We start from the raw sequence: 23,139 nt of genomic DNA, 5'->3' as shown, positions 1-23,139 counted from the left end.
GCTATAACCCCTAGGCTACCTGCCGCCCCAGATTAAGAGATGAAGATGGAGGGGAGGATTGAGATGGAGAGAGGACTGGAGGGGCAGAGAGAGATGAGGGGAGAAGAATTAGAGGAAGGGTGGATGAGATGGTGGATTTGGGGCAATACTCATGCCAGGCTGGACACAATCAAGCCCTTGTTTCAGTCTGCATGTGTGTGTTTCTGAATCAGTGGGGGGGTTGTTGTGGTGTTTGCTGTGTGATGGGGGCTGTGCTGGCTGGCTAATGGCTCCTTGCTCTGACAGTGGCCTGTATGTGAGTAGCTGGGCCTGGTGAGTGGCCTTGTGGAGTGCCTCGTTCCTCCCAGACAGAAAGGCTTGGAGGCTGTTTGAATGCACACCGGGAGGAGGGGGTCAAGAGCTCCCACTGCTGCCTAGCTGGCCTCTACCCTACAGGCTGCTCTCCTCTCTCAGGCCAGTCAACATGCAGGTCACTTCCCCAGCCTTTCTTTCTGTCTATTTCAATTTCTATTCTCCAAATCTCATTTCATTTCTCCAAATCTCTCTCTCATTCTCTCTCAACTCTCTTCATCTGTCTCTCTCTGACCAGCGCTCAATGGCCTTTTAACAGCTAGCTGATGAGTACTCTAAGATTTTGTCTTTGTTTATCCCTAAAAGCAATGATGTGACGACATGCTCTACTGAGCAACCAATCTATTTTCTGTGGTGTTGCGCTGTATGCAGTCCTGTGGTGGATTGAAGCATGTTTTCACACTGAGAAATGTATTAAGCTACAACCCCCAGACAGAGAGTGTCCTCCCTGTGCTGACAACTATACTGTCTATCTTTTCAGAGCTGAAGGAAATGCTGTTCAGCTGCATTCTGCACATGTAGATAAGTGAGCAATGACTGTGTGAGCATAGCCAATGAAACGCGATGGCGGGACTGGGAGTGCAGAACGATGCAAAAAATCTAGACTGAAATCAGATATAGTCAGGGGTGAAAGTAAGCCAGAGTGGTCCAGTATGGAGTCCTGGCAAAATAAATATTAAGGGTACGCTGTACCGGTAAAACATGAGCCTGTCATAATAATTCAAACAGATTCCAAGGAAACTGTAGGCTATTACACTATTTATCATTAGTCGTGTGAAAGATTTGCGTATTGACTTGAAGAGGTGTAGAATAGCCTCAGTGCCGTTTGGTTCAACGATAGCATTGAAATTTTGCCAAGACCGAGATGAGTGGCCAAGACCGAGATGCGCACGGACAGAGTGTACACATCAATTCAGGTTACAAGACTTGTAGTCCTAATGAAGGACAGTCACAGAATGCCATTGATAAGACTTTGTTTGGTGTTTTGTAACTGATGTCTCTTTGCATTTATCAAGTGGCGGGTGCACAGTGCACTTGTATGGATGCCAGAATGATAGTTGGAATAGTGTGTGTGTGTGTGTGTGTGTGTGTGTGTGTGTATATATATATATATATATATTAGCCTTTATTTAACTAGGCAAGTCAGTTAAGAACAAATTCTAATTTACAATGACGGCCTCGGAACAGTGGGTTAACTGCCTTGTTCAGGGGCAGAACGACAGATTTTTACCTTGTCAGCTCGGGGATTCGATCTAGCAACCTTTCGGTTATTGGCCCAACGCTCTAACCACTAGGCTACCTGCCGACCCAAAACGGAAGTAACTGAAACGGAAGTCTGGACAGGAGTCTGGACACTGAATGTAGGCTTCATATGTAGCGTATTATAATGTTAACTCCTGCAGAATTGTGTTCCTTGCAGTAAAATGATAGACCAAATGTACATATTTGTCTCGGGAACAGGAGTGGCAAAATATGATTCAAATGTGCGTTTAGGGACCGTGCTGTGTAGCCTAAACGTGCAATTTCTTTCAGTGACATAAAAGCTCAAAGTATTCCATTTTCAACCACATAAAATATCCATCAAAGACTAATTGAAATACTATCAGAACTCCTGTTAAATGAATAGGGATTCTATGATTAGGACTATAAACAATTTTAAAAGCACTTGCACACACAGGAGGTCCCGTTCTGGGAAGAAATGAAATCTACTTTCACCCCTGGATAGACACAGCACTCACTGTGAGGATCATGATTAAGTACCACACACCTCAGTGGAGGTCATGTTGCCAACTCTACTAGACCACAACACTAGAGCTGTGTGAACATCCTGTTTTGTTATGGACTCACATGACCTTATCAGTATTCCTTTATTTATAATGCTCCATAAATCATTCTATAATGCTGAAGACAGCGTATGATTCCAACTTCCCTTCTGTGAAATAATCATTATTGAACCGACTCAACCTTTTTTAATTAAAGTTGCCCGTTACTCTCTCTGTGTGTGTGTGTGTGTGTGTGTGTGTGTGTGTGTGTGTGTGTGTGTGTGTGTGTGTGTGTGTGTGTGTGTACCTCATTTGCTCCATGCAGGTGGTTTCTGGTCAAAACCTGATTTATGACCATGCTGGTCAAAACCTTGTTCTATTATCACTAAACAATTCAGGAGCAGTAAGCAGTAAAGGGACATGTCCTGTGTTTGCAGGTGGTTTCTCAGACCATCAGCCTGGTGGATCTGTCATGCTACAGTCTGGAGGAGGTGCCAGAGTACCTGTTCTACAGCCAGGACCTCACCCACCTCAACCTCCGACACAACTTCATGTCCCTGCAGGGCCCCGGAGGACTGCTCAACCTCCCCAGGTAAATACACTCTCTCACCGGGCTGGGCAGCACCCAACCACTGACACACCTTACTCAGGAAAACCCTACCTAATACTAAGTCCAAACATGCCAAGCAAAACCTCTAGCCCAATACCAATCCTGCCAAATCTCCCAACTAAACCTGCCCGGTAACACACTTACCTCAATACTAAATCTTCATCTGTCCACTGATATACTTGTCCTCCCTGTTACAATGCAATGTGTGCTCGTGTTACAACACAGTCTGACCGTTTTACCCAAATGCATTATGTAAGCATGTCATATGATTTTCTGCAAGTACGTACATTGTTTATCACAGATCTTGTTTTATGGTCTAGTCAGTGCTGATACGTTTTCCTGAGTGTATATCTCTTGTTTGTGGTCGATGTTCAGAGACAGTGGTTCAGCCTGCATATCATCTTGTGGGAGGGTGGAGGGGCGCGAAGCTGTGTCCACTCCTATGATCCAACTGGAGCATATTTGAACAAGCTGGCATTCTCAAAAGAGATGATGCTATTAGATGTTAATGATCTACTACCCTCTGTAGTATCTCCTGTTGTATGGCAAGCATTACAGGAAGGGTCGAGATGGAATAAGTGGTGTACGTGTGGAACGAACACATTCTAGAGGATCTACTGTGCCGGGTAGCTGAGAGGAATAAAATGTACACATCACTGCATCTCTCTCTGTCTCTCTCTCCCTTTCTCTCTCCCTTTCTCTCTCTCTCCCTTTCTCTCTCTGTCTCTCTCTCTCTTTCTCTCTCTGTGTGTGTCTGTCACTCCCTCTTATCTGTATATTTAGACTCCGAGCAGGGCTAGGAGAGTGAGGGAGGCTGATGGAGCCTGAGGGAGGGAGGGGGGGGGGTCTGTGCTCTAACGTGGTGTGACTCACAGCGGGCACCTCCATCCCCCTCTGTTCTGCATCACTTCATTCACTAAAATGCTTGTATTGCTACTTTGTGTGTGTGAGATGGGGTTTTGGTTTTGATATGGATATGATACCCATCGGTCTGTGAAGAGGACTCGATGCGAAAATGTAAAATGTCAACAGCCCGTAGTAACGAGGACACAAATTCCAATGGAGCGATTTAAGATGAACGAGTCTACCGGAGCCAACGCAAGGATACCACAAAATACATCTATTTTTAGAATCAGACTTGTCGCTACAAGCAAAGCGTTGTGTTTGGTCATTCATTGAACATGTCAGAAAAGCCAGCTCCAGTTTTTCAAACCCTCTATTTCACCCCAGGTTTTCCCAGCTGAAGAGCCTGAACCTTTCCCATAACCGCCTGGGAGTGTTTCCAGAGTCTGTCTGTGAGATCCTCACCCTGACAGAGCTCAACCTCTCCTGTAACGGCATGAACACTGTCCCCGCACAGATAGGCAACCTCCAGAGGTAAGACAGTCTCACACATACACCCTATATCAGTCTGCCAAAAAGATATCATCTTTTCAGTTTGGTGTAGAGTACATTCTAACATTCCCACTCTAGCTGTGTTAGGTAGGGTGTAATTCCATGATGGTCAGTATGAGTATCAGTTCCTCTATGTACTGGATGTTGGGTTGGACATTTTGTGCTGCTCAGTGCTGGGTGCAGTACACTCCACTCGCCCCGCTGCTCGCCTCTCCACATTAGCCCCTTTCTGGCCATATGAGCCCACATTCCTCCTCTTAGCAATGAATCATTATCGAGCATGTTATCTGTGTGTGTGTGTGTGTGTGTGTGTTTGTGTGTGTGTGTGCGAGTGTGTTTGAATTGAACCAATGCATTAAGTTCAGCTGTTTGTGTTATGCAATCAGATTAAATCAAGCTTTAAAATCAGGCCAGTTTTCATGCTCTCAGCTCACTTACTGCAGCATGATGCTTAATATAGATGATGATTTCAAATATTCAAACAGACGTTTTCACTTCTCATTATGGAATGCCAAACAGTTGTGTATCCTCAGAAAACAGAGATGAAAGAAATGTAAACGTCTGTCTCTGTCCCCCAGTCTGCAGACCCTGTCTCTGGATGGGAATCAGTTGAGCTTCCTTCCTGAAGAGCTTGGCGGCCTAGCTCAGCTCAGCAGCCTGGGGCTTTCCTTCAACAACTTCCCCCACATCCCTGGTGTGCTGGATAGGCTGAGTGGCATGGACAGGCTAGCCATGGCTGGGAACAGGGTGGAGACCCTGGAGCTGGGGATCCTTGTCAGGATGAGCCACCTCAAGAACATCGACCTGCGGTGAGGAACTAGACCAGTCTGTACTCTCTGCCCTCGTACGGGCCCCCCCGTCTGTCTTTCTTTCTATTCCTATTTCTCGCTCACTCTCCCTCTCTCATCCCTCAGTGTATACACTCTACTCATCAGTCACAGTATGCATAATGCAGGATCAATACACAATGGTAATAAGAGCTCCCCTGTCAGTAAATCTCATAGAGAGTTGGCAGCAGCGGTTCAATGTATCCCTCCAAATGCCCCCCACCCCGATGCCTGACCCTGCCTCACCCAGCCATTTTCATATAAAATGCCTTTCTCATCTCTCTATCCAGCTCTGATGCAGCAATTGATAGTGAGGTTGATCCCCTAAAAACCTGCAGTATCCCTATCACTGTTTTAAAGTTTAGTCGTTATTCATCTCTCTCCTCCTGTCTTTCTCCCTTTCTCTCTCTCCCTCTCTCTCTCCCTCTCTCTTGCTCCCTCTCTCTTTCTCTGCCTCACCTTGAGAATTACTTATTGGGTGGAGGGATAGGCTGGATTTATGGGGGCTGGGTGCCTGCAGGATTAGGAGGCCAGTTGGGCTCATAAAAGGGAGAGGAGAGGTACTGCAGAGTGAGATCAGATCAAGGAGACACACAGGGGCAGTCTGGAACTCATCAGCCAGGCAAAGAGGATGGATGGACTACTGCTCTGCTCCACTCCTCACCTGAACTGGCCTCTGGTTTGGAGGAGGAGCACTAATACTTTTTTCTAGTTGCTGACTATATTCTGTCTTGTGTCTATGTCTGCTGTCAGCATTCTAACCCAGTGTTCTGTTTGTCTGAAGCCAGTGCTTTAATATCATGTTGATGTTAATATCTTCATTCTATATGTATGAGGCCTGTGTGTTAAGTAATAAGGCCCGAGGGGGTGTGGTATATGGCCAATATCCCACAAACCCCGAGGTGCCTTATTACTATTATAAACTGGTTACCAACGTAATTAGAGCAGTAAAAATACACGTTTTGTCATACCAGTGGTATACCACCGCTGTCAACCAATAAGCATTCAGGGCTCGAACCACCCAGTTTATAATGCTGTTTATACCATGGCATTGTTGAATACTCATTTCTGATTGGCTTGAAGGGCATTCAAGAGCGTGCATTATTTCCCTATAACGCATGGTATATCAGCAGGGTAGAATCCAATGGCTATAGTTCTTACATGTTCCATGTTTGAGCTGCTTTTGAAAGAAAGTCAAATTGAAAACATTATTGGCATTGTTAAATGAACACATTTCTAGCGGTAAATGTGTTTAATTATAGTATTATTATGGTATAAAAGGGGTAATCAACTTGGGGCTGTATGTGTTCTCTGGAAAATGCAACTCTGTGGAAGGTCAGTTCCACTCCTCTAGCGCGTCGTGTTGGAACACACCTTCCACGTCGTGAACACATAGCCCCTTGTTCATTTTCCCTTACGTACTGTCTGAGACCTGGCTGTTAATGCTGTATACTGTCTGAGACCTGGCTGTTAATGCTGTATACTGTCTGAGACCTGGCTGTTAATGCTGTGTACTGTATGAGACCTGGGTGTTAATGCTGTGTACTGTATGAGGCCTGGGTGTTAATGCTGTATACTGTCTGAGACCTGGCTGTTAATGCTGTATACTGTCTGAGACCTGGCTGTTAATGCTGTGTACTGTCTGAGACCTGGCTGTTAATGCTGTATACTGTCTGAGACCTGGCTGTTAATGCTGTATACTGTCTGAGACCTGGCTGTTAATGCTGTGTACTGTCTGAGACCTGGCTGTTAATGCTGTATACTGTCTGAGACCTGGCTGTTAATGCTGTATACTGTATGAGACCTGGCTGTTAATGCTGTATACTGTATGAGGCCTGGCTGTTAATGCTGTGTACTGTCTGAGACCTGGCTGTTAATGCTGTATACTGTCTGAGACCTGGCTGTTAATGCTGTGTACTGTCTGAGACCTGGCTGTTAATGCTGTATACTGTCTGAGACCTGGCTGTTAATGCTGTATACTGTATGAGACCTGGCTGTTAATGCTGTATACTGTATGAGGCCTGGCTGTTAATGCTGTGTACTGTCTGAGACCTGGCTGTTAATGCTGTATACTGTCTGAGACCTGGCTGTTAATGCTGTATACTGTCTGAGGCCTGGCTGTTAATGCTGTATACTGTATGAGACCTGGGTGTTAATGCTGTGTACTGTATGAGGCCTGGCTGTTAATGCTGTATACTGTATGAGGCCTGGGTGTTAATGCTGTATACTGTCTGAGACCTGGCTGTTAATGCTGTATACTGTATGAGACCTGGGTGTTAATGCTGTGTACTGTCTGAGACCTGGCTGTTAATGCTGTATACTGTCTGAGACCTGGCTGTTAATGCTGTATACTGTCTGAGGCCTGGCTGTTAATGCTGTATACTGTATGAGACCTGGGTGTTAATGCTGTGTACTGTATGAGGCCTGGCTGTTAATGCTGTATACTGTATGAGGCCTGGGTGTTAATGCTGTATACTGTCTGAGACCTGGCTGTTAATGCTGTATACTGTATGAGACCTGGGTGTTAATGCTGTGTACTGTCTGAGACCTGGCTGTTAATGCTGTATACTGTCTGAGACCTGGCTGTTAATGCTGTATACTGTCTGAGACCTGGCTGTTAATGCTGTATACTGTATGAGACCTGGGTGTTAATGCTGTGTACTGTCTGAGACCTGGCTGTTAATGCTGTATACTGTCTGAGACCTGGCTGTTAATGCTGTATACTGTCTGAGACCTGGCTGTTAATGCTGTATACTGTATGAGACCTGGGTGTTAATGCTGTGTACTGTCTGAGACCTGGCTGTTAATGCTGTATACTGTATGAGACCTGGGTGTTAATGCTGTGTACTGTCTGAGACCTGGCTGTTAATGCTGTATACTGTATGAGGTCTGGGTGTTAATGCTGTATACTGTATGAGGCCTGGCTGTTAATGCTGTATACTGTATGAGGCCTGGCTGTTAATGCTGTATACTGTATGAGGCCTGGCTGTTAATGCTGTATACTGTATGAGGCCTGGCTGTTAATGCTGTATACTGTATGAGGTCTGGGTGTTAATGCTGTATACTGTATGAGGCCTGGCTGTTAATGCTGTATACTGTATGAGGCCTGGCTGTTAATGCTGTATACTGTATGAGGCCTGGCTGTTAATGCTGTATACTGTATGAGGCCTGGCTGTTAATGCTGTATACTGTCTGAGACCTGGCTGTTAATGCTGTATACTGTATGAGGTCTGGGTGTTAATGCTGTATACTGTATGAGGCCTGGCTGTTAATGCTGTATACTGTATGAGGCCTGGGTGTTAATGCTGTATACTGTATGAGGCCTGGGTGTTAATGCTGTGTACTGTATGAGACCTGGGTGTTAATGCTGTGTACTGTATGAGACCTGGCTGTTAATGCTGTATACTGTCTGAGACCTGGCTGTTAATGCTGTATACTGTCTGAGACCTGGCTGTTAATGCTGTGTACTGTATGAGGCCTGGGTGTTAATGCTGTATACTGTATGAGGCCTGGGTGTTAATGCGTATACTGTATGAGGTCTGGGTGTTAATGCTGTATACTGTATGAGGTCTGGGTGTTAATGCGTATACTGTATGAGGCCTGGGTGTTAATGCTATGTACTGTATGAGGCCTGGGTGTTAATGCTGTATACTGTATGAGGCCTGGGTGTTAATGCGTATACTGTATGAGGCCTGGGTGTTAATGCTGTATACTGTATGAGGCCTGGGTGTTAATGCTATGTACTGTATGAGGCCTGGGTGTTAATGCTGTATACTGTATGAGGCCTGGGTGTTAATGCTATGTACTGTATGAGGCCTGGGTGTTAATGCTGTATACTGTATGAGGTCTGGGTATTAATGCTGTGTACTGTATGAGGCCTGGCTGTTAATGCTGTATACTGTATGAGGCCTGGGTGTTAATGCTGTATACTGTATGAGGCCTGGGTGTTAATGCTGTATACTGTATGAGGCCTGGGTGTTAATGCTGTATACTGTATGAGGCCTGGGTGTTAATGCTGTATACCGTATGAGGCCTGGGTGTTAATGATGTATACTGTATGAGGCCTGGGTATTAATGCTGTATACTGTATGAGGCCTGGGTGTTAATGCTGTATACTGTATGAGGCCTGGGTGTTAATGCTGTATACTGTATGAGGTCTGGGTGTTAATGCTATGTACTGTATGCAGGCTGAACGGTCTGCGCTGGGTGAAGAGTGAGGCCCTGGAGGCAGTGAAGCAGGTGACCCAGCTAGACCTGAGGGACAATCACTTGGCCACCCTGGACCTGAGCTCCATCTGCAGCCTGGAAACCCTGCACTGTCAGAGAAACCAGCTGAGGGCGCTAACGCTGAGTGGCTTCACCCTGCGCACGCTCCACGCCAGCAGCAACCGTGAGTGGAGCAACTCCCTCCCTAGCCCTGTCTCTCCAGGCCCTCTACCACTGTTACTGTTACATAATACATATAGCCATCACTAGCTTGGCTGCTGATCACTGCTTTTCCTCCACTCACAGGCCTGACCACCGTCAACATCTACCCAGTACCCAACCAGCTGACACAGATGGACCTATCACGGTGAGTGCTGTGTGGCCAGGGCCTCAGTTTCTCAATCAGTAAGGAAGAGGTGTTATTAATGTTATTAATTCATCAACATTATTCTTCTCATCATGAACTTGGTATATTGGTACCTTTTTTCATATAGGGTGCTTTCGGAAAGTATCCAGACCTCTTCACTTTTCCACATTTTGTTACATTACAGCCTAATTCTAAAATTGCTTAAATAAAAAATGTTCCTCGTCAATCTACACACATAATGACGAAGCGAAACGGGTTTTTAGAAATGTTAGCAGATGTATTAAAAATAAAAAACAGAAATACCTTATTTACATAAGCATTCAGACGCTTTCCTATGAGACTCGGAATTGAGCTCAGGTGCATCCTGTTTTCATTGATCATCCTTGAGATGTTTCTACAACTTGATTGGAGTCCACCAGTGGTCAATTCAATTGATTGGACATGATTTCGAAAGGCACACAGCTGTCTATTTCAGGTCCCACAGTTGACAGTGAACGTCAGAGCAAAAACCAAGCCATGAGATCAAAATAATTGTCAATAGAGCTCAGAGACAGGATTGTGTCGAGGGGGAAGGGTACCAAAACATTTCTACTGCATTGAAGGTCCCAAGAACACAATGGCCTCCATCATTCTTAAAAGGAAGAAGTTTGTAACCATCAAGACTCTTCCTAGAGCTGGCCGCCCGGCCAAACTGAGCAAATGGGGGAGAAGGGCCTTGGTCAGGGAGGTGACCAAGAACCCAATGGTCACTCTGAAAGTGCTCCAGAGTTCTTCTGTGGAGATGGGAGAACCTTCCAGAAAGACAAGCGTCACTGCAGCACTCCACCCATCAGTCCTTTATGGTAGAGTGGCCAGATAGAAGCCACTCCTCAGTAAAAGGCACATGACAGCCCACTTGGAGTTTGCCAAAAGGCACCTAAAGGACTCTCAGCCCATGAGATACAAGATTCTCTGGACTGATGACACCAAGATTGAACTCTTTGGCCTGAATGACAAGCGTCATGTCTGGAGGAAACCTGGCACCATCCCTACATTGAAGCATGGTGGTGGCAGCATCATGCTGTGAGGGTGTTTTTCAGTGGCAGGGACTGGTAGACTAGTCAGGATCGAGGCAAAGATGAACGATCCAAAGTACAGAGAGATCCTTGATGAAAACCTGCTCCAGAGCGCTCAGGACCTCAGACTGGGGCGAAGGTTCACCTTCCAACAGGACAACGACCCTAAGCACACAGCCAAGAAAAGGCAGGAGTGGCTTCGGGGCAAGTCTCAATGTCCTTGAGTGGCCCAGCCAGAGCCCCTACTTGAACCAGATCGAACATCTCTGGAGAGACCTGAAAATAGCTGTGCAGCATCACTCCCCATCCAACCTGACAGAGCTTGAGAGGATCTGCAGAGAAGAATGGGAGAAACTCCCCAAATACAGGTGTACCAAACTTGTAGCGTCGAACCTAAGAAGACTTGAGGCTGTAATTGCTGCCAAAAGTGCTTCAGCAAAGTACTGAGTAAAAGGTCTGAATACTTGTAAATGTGATATTTCAGTTTTTTGCTTTGTCATTATGGGGTATTGTGTGTTGATTGATGAGGGGGAAAAAGCAATTGAATCTATTTTAGAATAAGGGTGTAACGTAACAAAATGTTGAAAAAGTCAAGGGGTCTGAATACGTCCGAATGCCCTGTATATGTACAGTGGGCGGTAAAAAAGTCTTATATCCCCTCTGACCTCTGTGAAAAGGAACCTGCTGGAGTACCTACCTGACTGGGTGTGTGACAGTAGGAAGGTGGAGGTGCTGGACGTTACACACAACTTCCTGTCTGAACTACCAGCCAGGTTAGTCTCCCTACGAGGACTAGTTTGTCCTTCTCAAACTCCTCACTTCCAACTCATCTAGTTATTCATCTAAAGATGTTCTAAACATGCAAATTTGTTAAGGTAGATTAAAGGCCATTTCTTACATTGTCCATCATGTTGTGCTATATGTTTAATATGTCTATCTTGAATCATCCGGATTTGGCTTTTAAACATTCTGCAATTATTATTAGAATGAGCACCATATTAATCTGATTAACATTGGGCATCATTTAGCCAATGTCCGGCCAGAAATAACTGTCCCTAAAACATCAGCAGATGTGTTGACAGTTAGCTGATGAGAGGATTTCATTGGCTGTGTGAAGCCAACGCACGGCTTGTCATCTTTCTGTCAGCAGACTGTGATCTCAGTGTGGTGATGCTGGAGCACTCTGCTTAAAGCAACCATCATTTAACGTTACCCTTTAACACAGCTATATTTGCATTTGAATAGACCAAAGCCTTCGCAAACAAGATAATATTCGGCTCGACGGCGTAGCTGCAGATGAGACCGCTGTTGTTCTTTCTGGAGTAAATTGTGCTGTGTTGGTAACTTTAGGCTGCCAAGTTGAAAAATACGTTGATGGATTTGTTGGGTGTGGAGTTACCTTACCTCAAGATTTCCCCCAGTTTCACAAGTGATCAAATTCACAGCAGAAGATGTTCTCTCTCTTCTCTCTTTCTTTTTTATCTCCCTCGCCACTAGACTGCTCAGCAGCCTGAGTCTGAGGAAGCTGCTGGCTGGGAACAATAGGCTCCAGAGACTGCCTGACCTACTTGACCACGTCCCCCTGGAAGTACTCGACCTCCAGCACAACAAGCTAGGCGAGCTCCCGGAGAGCCTCTTCTACAAGGCCTTAAAGTGGGTCAATCCCCCTTACGCTTTCTCTTCTCCCTCTCTCCTACCCTTCTCTTTGGTGCTTGTCCTCTCTCTCTTCACACCCACCCTCTCTCCTACCCTTCTCTTTGGTGCTTGTCCTCTCTCTCTTCACACCCACCCTCTCTCCTACCCTTCTCTTTGGTGCTTGTCCTCTCTCTCTTCACACCCACCCTCTCTCCTACCCTTCTCTTTGGTGCTTGTCCTCTCTCTCTTCACACCCACCCTCTCTCCTACCCTTCTCTTTGGTGCTTGTCCTCTCTCTCTTCACACCCACCCTCTCTCCTACCCTTCTCTTGGTGCTTGTCCTCTCTCTCTTCACACCCACCCTCTCTCCTACCCTTCTCTTTGGTGCTTGTCCTCTCTCTCTTCACACCCACCCTCTCTCCTACCCTTCTCTTTGGTGCTTGTCCTCTCTCTCTTCACACCCACCCTCTCTCCTACCCTTCTCTTTGGTGCTTGTCCTCTCTCTCTTCACACCCACCCTCTCTCCTACCCTTCTCTTTGGTGCTTGTCCTCTCTCTCTTCACACCCACCCTCTCTCCTACCCTTCTCTTTGGTGCTTGTCCTCTCTCTCTTCACACCCACCCTCTCTCCTACCCTTCTCTTTGGTGCTTGTCCTCTCTCTCTTCACACCCACCCTCTCTCCTACCCTTCTCTTTGGTGCTTGTCCTCTCTCTCTTCACACCCACCCTCTCTCCTACCCTTCTCTTTGGTGCTTGTCCTCTCTCTCTTCACACCCACCCTCTCTCCTACCCTTCTCTTTGGTGCTTGTCCTCTCTCTCTTCACACCCCCCCTCTCTCCTACCCTTCTCTTTGGTGCTTGTCCTCTCTCTCTTCACACCCACCCTCTCTCCTACCCTTCTCTTTGGTGCTTGTCCTCTCTCTCTTCACACCCACCCTCTCTCCTACCCTTCTCTTTGGTGCTTGTCCTCTCTCTCTTCACACCCACCCTCTCTCCTACCCTTCTCTTGGTGCTTGTCCTCTCTCTCTTCACACCCACCCTCTCTCCTACCCTTCTCTTTGGTGCTTGTCCTCTCTCTCTTCACACCCACCCTCTCTCCTACCCTTCTCTTTGGTGCTTGTCCTCTCTCTCTTCACACCCCCCCTCTCTCCTACCCTTCTCTTTGGTGCTTGTCCTCTCTCTCTTCACACCCACCCTCTCTCCTACCCTTCTCTTTGGTGCTTGTCCTCTCTCTCTTCACACCCACCCTCTCTCCTACCCTTCTCTTTGGTGCTTGTCCTCTCTCTCTTCACACCCACCCTCTCTCCTACCCTTCTCTTTGGTGCTTGTCCTCTCTCTCTTCACACCCACCCTCTCTCCTACCCTTCTCTTTGGTGCTTGTCCTCTCTCTCTTCACACCCACCCTCTCTCCTACCCTTCTCTTTGGTGCTTGTCCTCTCTCTCTTCACACCCACCCTCTCTCCTACCCTTCTCTTTGGTGCTTGTCCTCTCTCTCTTCACACCCACCCTCTCTCCTACCCTTCTCTTTGGTGCTTGTCCTCTCTCTCTTCACACCCACCCTCTCTCCTACCCTTCTCTTTGGTGCTTGTCCTCTCTCTCTTCACACCCACCCTCTCTCCTACCCTTCTCTTTGGTGCTTGTCCTCTCTCTCTTCACACCCACCCTCTCTCCTACCCTTCTCTTTGGTGCTTGTCCTCTCTCTCTTCACACCCACCCTCTCTCCTACCCTTCTCTTTGGTGCTTGTCCTCTCTCTCTTCGCACCCACCCTCTCTCCTACCCTTCTCTTTGGTGCTTGTCCTCTCTCTCTTCGCACCCACCCTCTCTCCTACCCTTCTCTTTGGTGCTTGTCCTCTCTCTCTTCGCACCCACCCTCTCTCCTACCCTTCTCTTTGGTGCTTGTCCTCTCTCTCTTCGCACCCACCCTCTCTCCTACCCTTCTCTTTGGTGCTTGTCCTCTCTCTCTTCGCACCCACCCTCTCTCCTACCCTTCTCTTTGGTGCTTGTCCTCTCTCTCTTCGCACCCACCCTCTCTCCTACCCTTCTCTTTGGTGCTTGTCCTCTCTCTCTTCGCACCCACCCTCTCTCCTACCCTTCTCTTTGGTGCTTGTCCTCTCTCTCTTCACACCCACCCTCTCTCCTACCCTTCTCTTTGGTGCTTGTCCTCTCTCTCTTCACACCCACCCTCTCTCCTACCCTTCTCTTTGGTGCTTGTCCTCTCTCTCTTCACACCCACCCTCTCTCCTACCCTTCTCTTTGGTGCTTGTCCTCTCTCTCTTCACACCCACCCTCTCTCCTACCCTTCTCTTTGGTGCTTGTCCTCTCTCTCTTCACACCCACCCTCTCTCCTACCCTTCTCTTTGGTGCTTGTCCTCTCTCTCTTCACACCCACCCTCTCTCCTACCCTTCTCTTTGGTGCTTGTCCTCTCTCTCTTCACACCCACCCTCTCTCCTACCCTTCTCTTTGGTGCTTGTCCTCTCTCTCTTCACACCCACCCTCTCTCCTACCCTTCTCTTTGGTGCTTGTCCTCTCTCTCTTCACACCCACCCTCTCTCCTACCCTTCTCTTTGGTGCTTGTCCTCTCTCTCTTCACACCCACCCCTCTCTCCTACCCTTCTCTTTGGTGCTTGTCCTCTCTCTCTTCACACCCACCCTCTCTCCTACCCTTCTCTTTGGTGCTTGTCCTCTCTCTCTTCACACCCACCCTCTCTCCTACCCTTCTCTTTGGTGCTTGTCCTCTCTCTCTTCACACCCACCCTCTCTCCTACCCTTCTCTTTGGTGCTTGTCCTCTCTCTCTTCACACCCACCCTCTCTCCTACCCTTCTCTTTGGTGCTTGTCCTCTCTCTCTTCACACCCACCCTCTCTCCTACCCTTCTCTTTGGTGCTTGTCCTCTCTCTCTTCACACCCACCCTCTCTCCTACCCTTCTCTTGGTGCTTGTCCTCTCTCTCTTCACACCCACCCTCTCTCCTACCCTTCTCTTTGGTGCTTGTCCTCTCTCTCTTCACACCCACCCTCTCTCCTACCCTTCTCTTTGGTGCTTGTCCTCTCTCTCTTCACACCCACCCTCTCTCCTACCCTTCTCTTTGGTGCTTGTCCTCTCTCTCTTCACACCCACCCTCTCTCCTACCCTTCTCTTTGGTGCTTGTCCTCTCTCTCTTCACACCCACCCTCTCTCCTACCCTTCTCTTTGGTGCTTGTCCTCTCTCTCTTCACACCCACCCTCTCTCCTACCCTTCTCTTTGGTGCTTGTCCTCTCTCTCTTCACACCCACCCTCTCTCCTACCCTTCTCTTTGGTGCTTGTCCTCTCTCTCTTCACACCCACCCTCTCTCCTACCCTTCTCTTTGGTGCTTGTCCTCTCTCTCTTCACACCCACCCTCTCTCCTACCCTTCTCTTTGGTGCTTGTCCTCTCTCTCTTCACACCCACCCTCTCTCCTACCCTTCTCTTTGGTGCTTGTCCTCTCTCTCTTCACACCCACCCTCTCTCCTACCCTTCTCTTTGGTGCTTGTCCTCTCTCTCTTCACACCCACCCTCTCTCCTACCCTTCTCTTTGGTGCTTGTCCTCTCTCTCTTCACACCCACCCTCTCTCCTACCCTTCTCTTTGGTGCTTGTCCTCTCTCTCTTCACACCCACCCTCTCTCCTACCCTTCTCTTTGGTGCTTGTCCTCTCTCTCTTCACACCCACCCTCTCTCCTACCCTTCTCTTTGGTGCTTGTCCTCTCTCTCTTCACACCCACCCTCTCTCCTACCCTTCTCTTTGGTGCTTGTCCTCTCTCTCTTCACACCCACCCTCTCTCCTACCCTTCTCTTTGGTGCTTGTCCCTCTCTCTCTTCACACCCACCCTCTCTCCTACCCTTCTCTTTGGTGCTTGTCCTCTCTCTCTTCACACCCACCCTCTCTCCTACCCTTCTCTTTGGTGCTTGTCCTCTCTCTCTTCACACCCACCCTCTCTCCTACCCTTCTCTTTGGTGCTTGTCCTCTCTCTCTTCGCACCCACCCTCTCTCCTACCCTTCTCTTTGGTGCTTGTCCTCTCTCTCTTCGCACCCACCCTCTCTCCTACCCTTCTCTTTGGTGCTTGTCCTCTCTCTCTTCGCACCCACCCTCTCTCCTACCCTTCTCTTTGGTGCTTGTCCTCTCTCTCTTCGCACCCACCCTCTCTCCTACCCTTCTCTTTGGTGCTTGTCCTCTCTCTCTTCGCACCCACCTCTCTCCTACCCTTCTCTTTGGTGCTTGTCCTCTCTCTCTTCGCACCCACCCTCTCTCCTACCCTTCTCTTTGGTGCTTGTCCTCTCTCTCTTCGCACCCACCCTCTCTCCTACCCTTCTCTTTGGTGCTTGTCCTCTCTCTCTTCGCACCCACCCTCTCTCCTACCCTTCTCTTTGGTGCTTGTCCTCTCTCTCTTCGCACCCACCCTCTCTCCTACCCTTCTCTTTGGTGCTTGTCCTCTCTCTCTTCGCACCCACCCTCTCTCCTACCCTTCTCTTTGGTGCTTGTCCTCTCTCTCTTCACACCCACCCTCTCTCCTACCCTTCTCTTTGGTGCTTGTCCTCTCTCTCTCACACCCACCCTCTCTCCTACCCTTCTCTTTGGTGCTTGTCCTCTCTCTCTTCACACCCACCCTCTCTCCTACCCTTCTCTTTGGTGCTTGTCCTCTCTCTCTTCACACCCACCCTCTCTCCTACCCTTCTCTTTGGTGCTTGTCCTCTCTCTCTTCACACCCACCCTCTCTCCTACCCTTCTCTTTGGTGCTTGTCCTCTCTCTCTTCACACCCACCCTCTCTCCTACCCTTCTCTTTGGTGCTTGTCCTCTCTCTCTTCGCACCCACCCTCTCTCCTACCCTTCTCTTTGGTGCTTGTCCTCTCTCTCTTCACACCCACCCTCTCTCCTACCCTTCTCTTTGGTGCTTGTCCTCTCTCTCTTCACACCCACCCTCTCTCCTACCCTTCTCTTTGGTGCTTGTCCTCTCTCTCTTCACACCCACCCTCTCTCCTACCCTTCTCTTTGGTGCTTGTCCTCTCTCTCTTCGCACCCACCCTCTCTCCTACCCTTCTCTTTGGTGCTTGTCCTCTCTCTCTTCGCACCCACCCTCTCTCCTACCCTTCTCTTTGGTGCTTGTCCTCTCTCTCTTCACACCCACCCTCTCTCCTACCCTTCTCTTTGGTGCTTGTCCTCTCTCTCTTCGCACCCACCCTCTCTCCTACCCTTCTCTTTGGTGCTTGTCCTCTCTCTCTTCACACCCACCCTCTCTCCTACCCTTCTCTTTGGTGCTTGTCCTCTCTCTCCCTCTCTCTGCCTCTCCCTCCATTTCTGACAGGTGTTTTGGAGGCTGCAGCTGATGCTCTGTCTCCCCCAGGGCCTGTGACGCTACTGCTGCTGCTTTAACCCCGGAGCAGCAGTGGCACTGTGCCTCTTCAACCACAACAACCAATTAAAGGACAAAATAGGATCGGGAATATTGAAATGAAACACTGCCCTACAGTACATTCTCCTTACATCATGCAGTAGAAATACACTATAAATATTTGATGTGGTTGATGTATCTAGCTTAAAGTGGTTGGCAATCTGTGAGAGACTTCACGTAGACATGTGATGGCCCTGGTTAGCTGCTCCAGTAGAGGTGGACTGACTGGGTACCCTGGGCTGTGTCTGCCAGGCTCTGGAGGGTGTGGCTCTGTGGACCAGTCAGAGAGTTGGACTGTAACGTGAGCCCCCCCCCCCCCCCCCCCCCCCCAGCAGCCTGACGCTCTACTGTTTCCTGTCTGATAAATCACTGGGCACCCATTAGGCCTGGCCTACTCTACTCTGTCTCCCATGCTGACACATCGAGCGCCAGTGTGACGGCTGTAAAGTGCCTCATTGGTCAACAACGTTTGTTTCTCAGTATTTTAAAAGAGCCACCACTAGAAGATGTATTCTTATTGATTTTCTCCCTGTCATCCTTTATCTGAATCTGTTTTGTTAAAGGAAATTTATGGCCAGAGTGTTGGTAACAAGAGCATTTAACTCTCCTGTCATAACAGTTTTAAGAGGAAGTCCTACATTTTATACTATGTCTAAATAATCTAATGCTGACTTGATATTACACATTTACATCACTTACAGTTGAAGTCGGAAGTTTACATACACATTGGTTGGAGTCATTAAAACTCGTTTTTCAACCACTCCATAAATTTCTTGTTAACAAACTATAGTTTTGCAAGTCGGTTAGGACATCTACTTTGTGCATGACACAAGTCATTTTTCCAACAATTGTTTACAGACAGACTATTTCACTTATAATTCACTGTATCACAATTCCAGTGGGTCAGAAGTTTATATACACTAAGTTGACTGTGCCTTTAAACAGCTTGGAAAATTCCAGAAAATGATGTCATGGCTTTAGAAGCTTCTGATAGGCTAATTGACATAATTTGAGTCAATTGGAGGTGTACCTGTGGATGTATTTCAAGGCCTACCTTCAAACTCAGTTCCTCTTTGCTTGACATCATGGGAAAATCAAAATAAATCAGCCAAGACCTCAGAAATAAAATTGTAGACCTCCACAAGTATGGTTCATCCTCGGGAGCAATTTCCAAACGCCTGAAGGTACCATGTTCATCTGTACAAACAATAGTACGCAAGTATAAACACCATGGGACCACGCAGCCGTCATACCGCTCAGGAAGGAGACTCGTTCTGTCTCCTAGAGATTAACGTACTTTGGTGCGAAAAGTGCAAGAACAACAGCAAAGGACCTTGTCCTCTGGTCTGATGAAACCAAAATAAAACTGTTTGGCCATAATGACCATTGTTATGTTTGGAGGGAAAAGGGGGAGGCTTGCAAGCCGGAGAACACCATCTCAACAAGACACCAGTCAGGGAAGTTAATGTCTGGTCGCAAGTGGGTCTTCCAAATGGACAATGACCTCAAGCGTACTTCCAAAGTTTTGGCAAAATGGCTTAAGGATAACGAAGTCAATATTATTGGAGTGGCCATCACAAAGCCTTGAACTCAATCCTATAGAAAATGTGTGGGCAGAACTGAAAAAGCGTGTGTGAGCAAGGAGGTCTGCAAACCTGACTCAGTTACACCAGCTCTGTCAGGAGGAATGGGCCAAAATTCACCCAACTTATTGTGGGAAGCTTGTGGAAGGCTACCTGAAATGTTTGACCCAAATTAAACAATTTAAAGGCAATGCTACCAAATACTAATTGAGTGTATGTAAACTTCTGACCCACTGGGAATGTGATGAAAGAAATAAAAGCTGAAATAAATCATTCTCTTTACTATTATTCTGACATTTCACATTCTTAAAATAAAGTGGTGATCCTAACTGACCTAAGACAGGGAATTCTTACTAGGATTAAATGTCAGGAATTGTGAAAAACTGAGTTTAAATGTATTTGGCTAAGGTGTATGTAAACTTCCGACTTCAACTGTAGCTGACTTGCAATTAATCCTGGGTTCTTTCCTATTTACATACATCGCTCTCTGCTCCTCCTAGCCTAAAGTACCTGAACGTGTCAGCTAATGCCCTGGAGACAATTCCCCCCAGCAGCCAATCAGAGGAGAGCCTCAGCACCCTCCAGGAACTGTACCTGACGGGGAACAAACTGAATGAGAACTGCGCTGCTCTGCTGGTGGGACACCAGAACCTCCGAGTCCTGCACATGGCCTACAATCAGTTGCTCTCTTTCCCTGCCAGGTAACCAACTCCACACCCAGTTATACTTCCTTCATATAGTACCTATGAAGAATGGAAATGTCTTCAATCAGTGGATGTATTCTACACTACTTTAGAGATTGCGTCTTTAGACATAAAATGTTTTCTATTGCTCCTAATATACTGTATGCAGTAAACTGAGTAAACTGGAGCTGCTGGAGGAGCTGAATCTGAGTGGCAACAAGCTGAAGACCATCCCCTCCACTGTGTCCAGCTGTAAGAGGCTACACACCCTCATAGCACACTCCAACCACATCAGTGTGTTCCCCGAGATCCTCAACCTGCCAGAGATCAAGGTCAGTTTCACTCATATCTGTTTATATTAGGGCTGTCCCCGACTAAAATAAATATTGGTTGACTGAGAGTTGTCCTGTTCTTTCGACCAATCGATTGGTTGAAATATTGAAACTTATTTTTCCATATATAGACATACACACCCTAATAAAATCAACCATATGCACTGAGCTTGTCTGATGCTTTAAGCCACTGTTTGATTAAATAATTAAGATGACTCAAGAAAGAGCCCGATGGTCACACTGTGTTTAAAAAAAAAATGATAGCGAGAGCCTGTGTGACTGGTGCACGTTGTCTCTCTCTCCTTCCTGCTGCGGCGAAAAGTCACCACAGCATAGCAAGTGTTTATTGCGCTGTCCGTGCTTAAGCAGCAACGTCATTTCAGCCATTACCTGTTTCTTACTGAAGTTAAATTACTGAAATCCGTAATTTGTTTAAGAAAACATTCCCTATTCCCTCAACCTTTGCTCTCTTTACTTGAAACGTCACATGCAGGTGACCAATGGGCCCTGACCTATAACCTATCATAATCACATCAATAAATTGGTTCTAACACATTTCGAACACAGTAACACATGACAGCAAAATGCATGTGGAAGATGTGAAAAATAAACTCAAAACAGGCTAATGTTTACTGGTTTTGTGCCAAACAGTAGCTGTTAGATTATAATATTATAATTTCTTCTGACATGTTTGAAATAGTGTAAAAAACACTAAATATGTGTATCAGAGTCTGTTCTAACAAAAATAAATAAATAAATATATAAAGCCTTTATTACAGCAGACTAAAAACAGTTGCATGCATTTGTGAATTGCAGTTTATTGATCGTTTAGGCTAATTATTCAAAGCTCCCTTTGTTATTTCATTTTAAAACAGAAATGCTTGATTGCATTTCAGAGTATGAAAGCACAGCAGTGGATGGTGGTTATACAAGACTACTATACCAAGACCACTAAGGATAAAGACATTACTTATTATTATAATGATGATTATGATAATAATTGTAATAATAACAGTAAGGAGATCAAGAAAAAGGAGCGAGAGCTGGGTGCATATTATGTGTGACAAACAGGTGCTGTTAGATTACAATATAATTGTTCTGCCTGTTTGGAACAGTGTAAACAACACTAAATACATTATAAGTAATACCAGCCTGTACTAACCCCCCCTAAAATGTAAAGCTTAAATTACAGCATAGCAAAGATTAAAACAGCCCATTCTGTGAAATTACTTTATCCGACATTTTGCTGTTGCATGAGGCTTGGTGCTCAGGGAATCATTAGGCTATTAAATAATCACTCAAACAGCCAACAGAAGCAGGATCTGTCTTATTTCTGTAGATATATATGGATGATTTAGAAAGCGAGGCACATTTGACAGTTAAGTTGGCGTTTCCTCTCTCCTCAATTGTTTTTAGACAATTAGGCTAAGGCAAGATCTGTTTCTGCTGGCTCCACCGCATTGTTTTAAATCCCAATATGCAGGTTAACTTTGCTATTATGCAACATAGGGAAAGGCGTCAATTCTACGGCGCACTGAAGGTTATGTTTCAGAACCGCGGACAGTGACCGTATCCAAAGCGGGAGAAAGTGCATTTGTTATAAAATAATATTAGACTTATTAGTGTTGCATTATTTTTTTACATAATATAACCATATACAATTTCAGTATCACATGTCTTAGAGTGATGGACTGTGCCATCCCCGTGGCCTCCGCAATGGATTAGTCCACTGAGACAGGCACGAATCAGACAGGTGTCTTGTGCACTGCTCGACTAACAGGCTATCGACCAAACAATCAACCAGTCATCTAAATGGGGTCAGCTCTAGTTTGTGTTTTGTTTATGCATATGTCTTTTAGATGTGTATGTCTTTATTACAATGTTATAACGTATAACAGTGTGTGTGTGTGTGTGTGTTCTCCCTTCACCCTGTGTGTGTGTAGCTGGTGGACTTGAGCTGTAATGAGCTGACTGAGATCCTACTGCCAGACTCTCTAACGTCCACCCTGCATGAACTGGACCTGACTGGCAACAGCAGCCTCTTGCTGGAGCACAAAACACTCAACCTGTTCAGGTGACACACAGAGACCACAGTGTCACGCCGCACAACGAAGTATCAGGCCGCTGGTGTACTTGGATAAGCTATGAGATAAATCATATTCTTGTGCTACGCTGTGAATTATGGTTCGGTCCAGTGCGTGGTGAGGTAATGCCCCCATCTCTTTGTCTCTCTCTCCTCAGTCACATCACCACCCTGAAGCTGGACCAGAAGCCAGCCATGACCACCGGGGACTCCCTGGGCTCCTCCACCCTGTGGAACCATGGCTACTCTGAGATGAGTGGACAGAGGAACAAGTGAGCAGAAGGGAGGGAGGGAGGAGGGTTGAGGGAGAGAGAGTTACTTTGAGACAGTGAGTGAGCGTGTATGTGAGAGAGCATCAAAGTGTATTTTTCCTGAGTGAAGCCCTAATTTATGACAAACTTCTGATGAGAGGGTATAAATGGGATTATGAGATCACGTGTGGTTTTAGAGAGCGCCTTTAAGAAGCATTTCCTCTTTCAGGGAATCGCTGTGAGCAGCACTACATTAAATGGTCTGAGAAGAGGATGTGCTTCTCATAGTCCATATCAGCCCGTTTCTTTTCTGCTCTGCCTCTTGGCTGGGATCCTATTTTAAACCCTACCCGGGCTATAATATGCATCTATGGAGGAGTTACTTAGTTATCTAACTGTACAGCCCCAGCACATCTTCCACTGCCTGGGTGAATGTCCGTTGGGGCTGGCATCTAGGCCCCTGGGCAGTGGATCTTGTTTATTGTAGGGAAGGCGGTGAAGCCTAATACTTCCTGTGGATACAACGGGTATAATGCAGTGTCCCCTGCATCATTGATTATTGATCATTGCATCATCCCAGTTTGCCTGGCT

General features: G+C 46.8%; 1 protein-coding gene across 1 annotated transcript in view; it reads left to right on the top strand.

Annotated features, from left to right (window-relative positions):
- LOC115203086 (PH domain leucine-rich repeat-containing protein phosphatase 2-like) overlaps positions 1–23,139 on the top strand; it is a 50,437-nt gene that overhangs the window by 23,653 nt on the left and 3,645 nt on the right. Inside the window, exons 6-16 of the mRNA XM_029767441.1 lie at positions 2,552–2,706; positions 3,955–4,101; positions 4,698–4,928; positions 9,134–9,336; positions 9,459–9,519; positions 11,252–11,347; positions 12,072–12,227; positions 19,700–19,900; positions 20,052–20,214; positions 22,158–22,288; positions 22,456–22,569. Of these exons, the coding sequence (XP_029623301.1) occupies positions 2,552–2,706; positions 3,955–4,101; positions 4,698–4,928; positions 9,134–9,336; positions 9,459–9,519; positions 11,252–11,347; positions 12,072–12,227; positions 19,700–19,900; positions 20,052–20,214; positions 22,158–22,288; positions 22,456–22,569 (1,658 nt within the window). The remainder of the gene's footprint in view (positions 1–2,551; positions 2,707–3,954; positions 4,102–4,697; positions 4,929–9,133; positions 9,337–9,458; positions 9,520–11,251; positions 11,348–12,071; positions 12,228–19,699; positions 19,901–20,051; positions 20,215–22,157; positions 22,289–22,455; positions 22,570–23,139) is intronic.

The sequence above is a fragment of the Salmo trutta genome, chromosome 12 (genome assembly GCF_901001165.1).
Source record: "Salmo trutta chromosome 12, fSalTru1.1, whole genome shotgun sequence".
Taxonomy (NCBI): domain Eukaryota; kingdom Metazoa; phylum Chordata; class Actinopteri; order Salmoniformes; family Salmonidae; genus Salmo; species Salmo trutta.
Note: the sequence above shows the minus strand (reverse complement) of the source record. Positions and strands in the feature narration are given on the sequence as shown.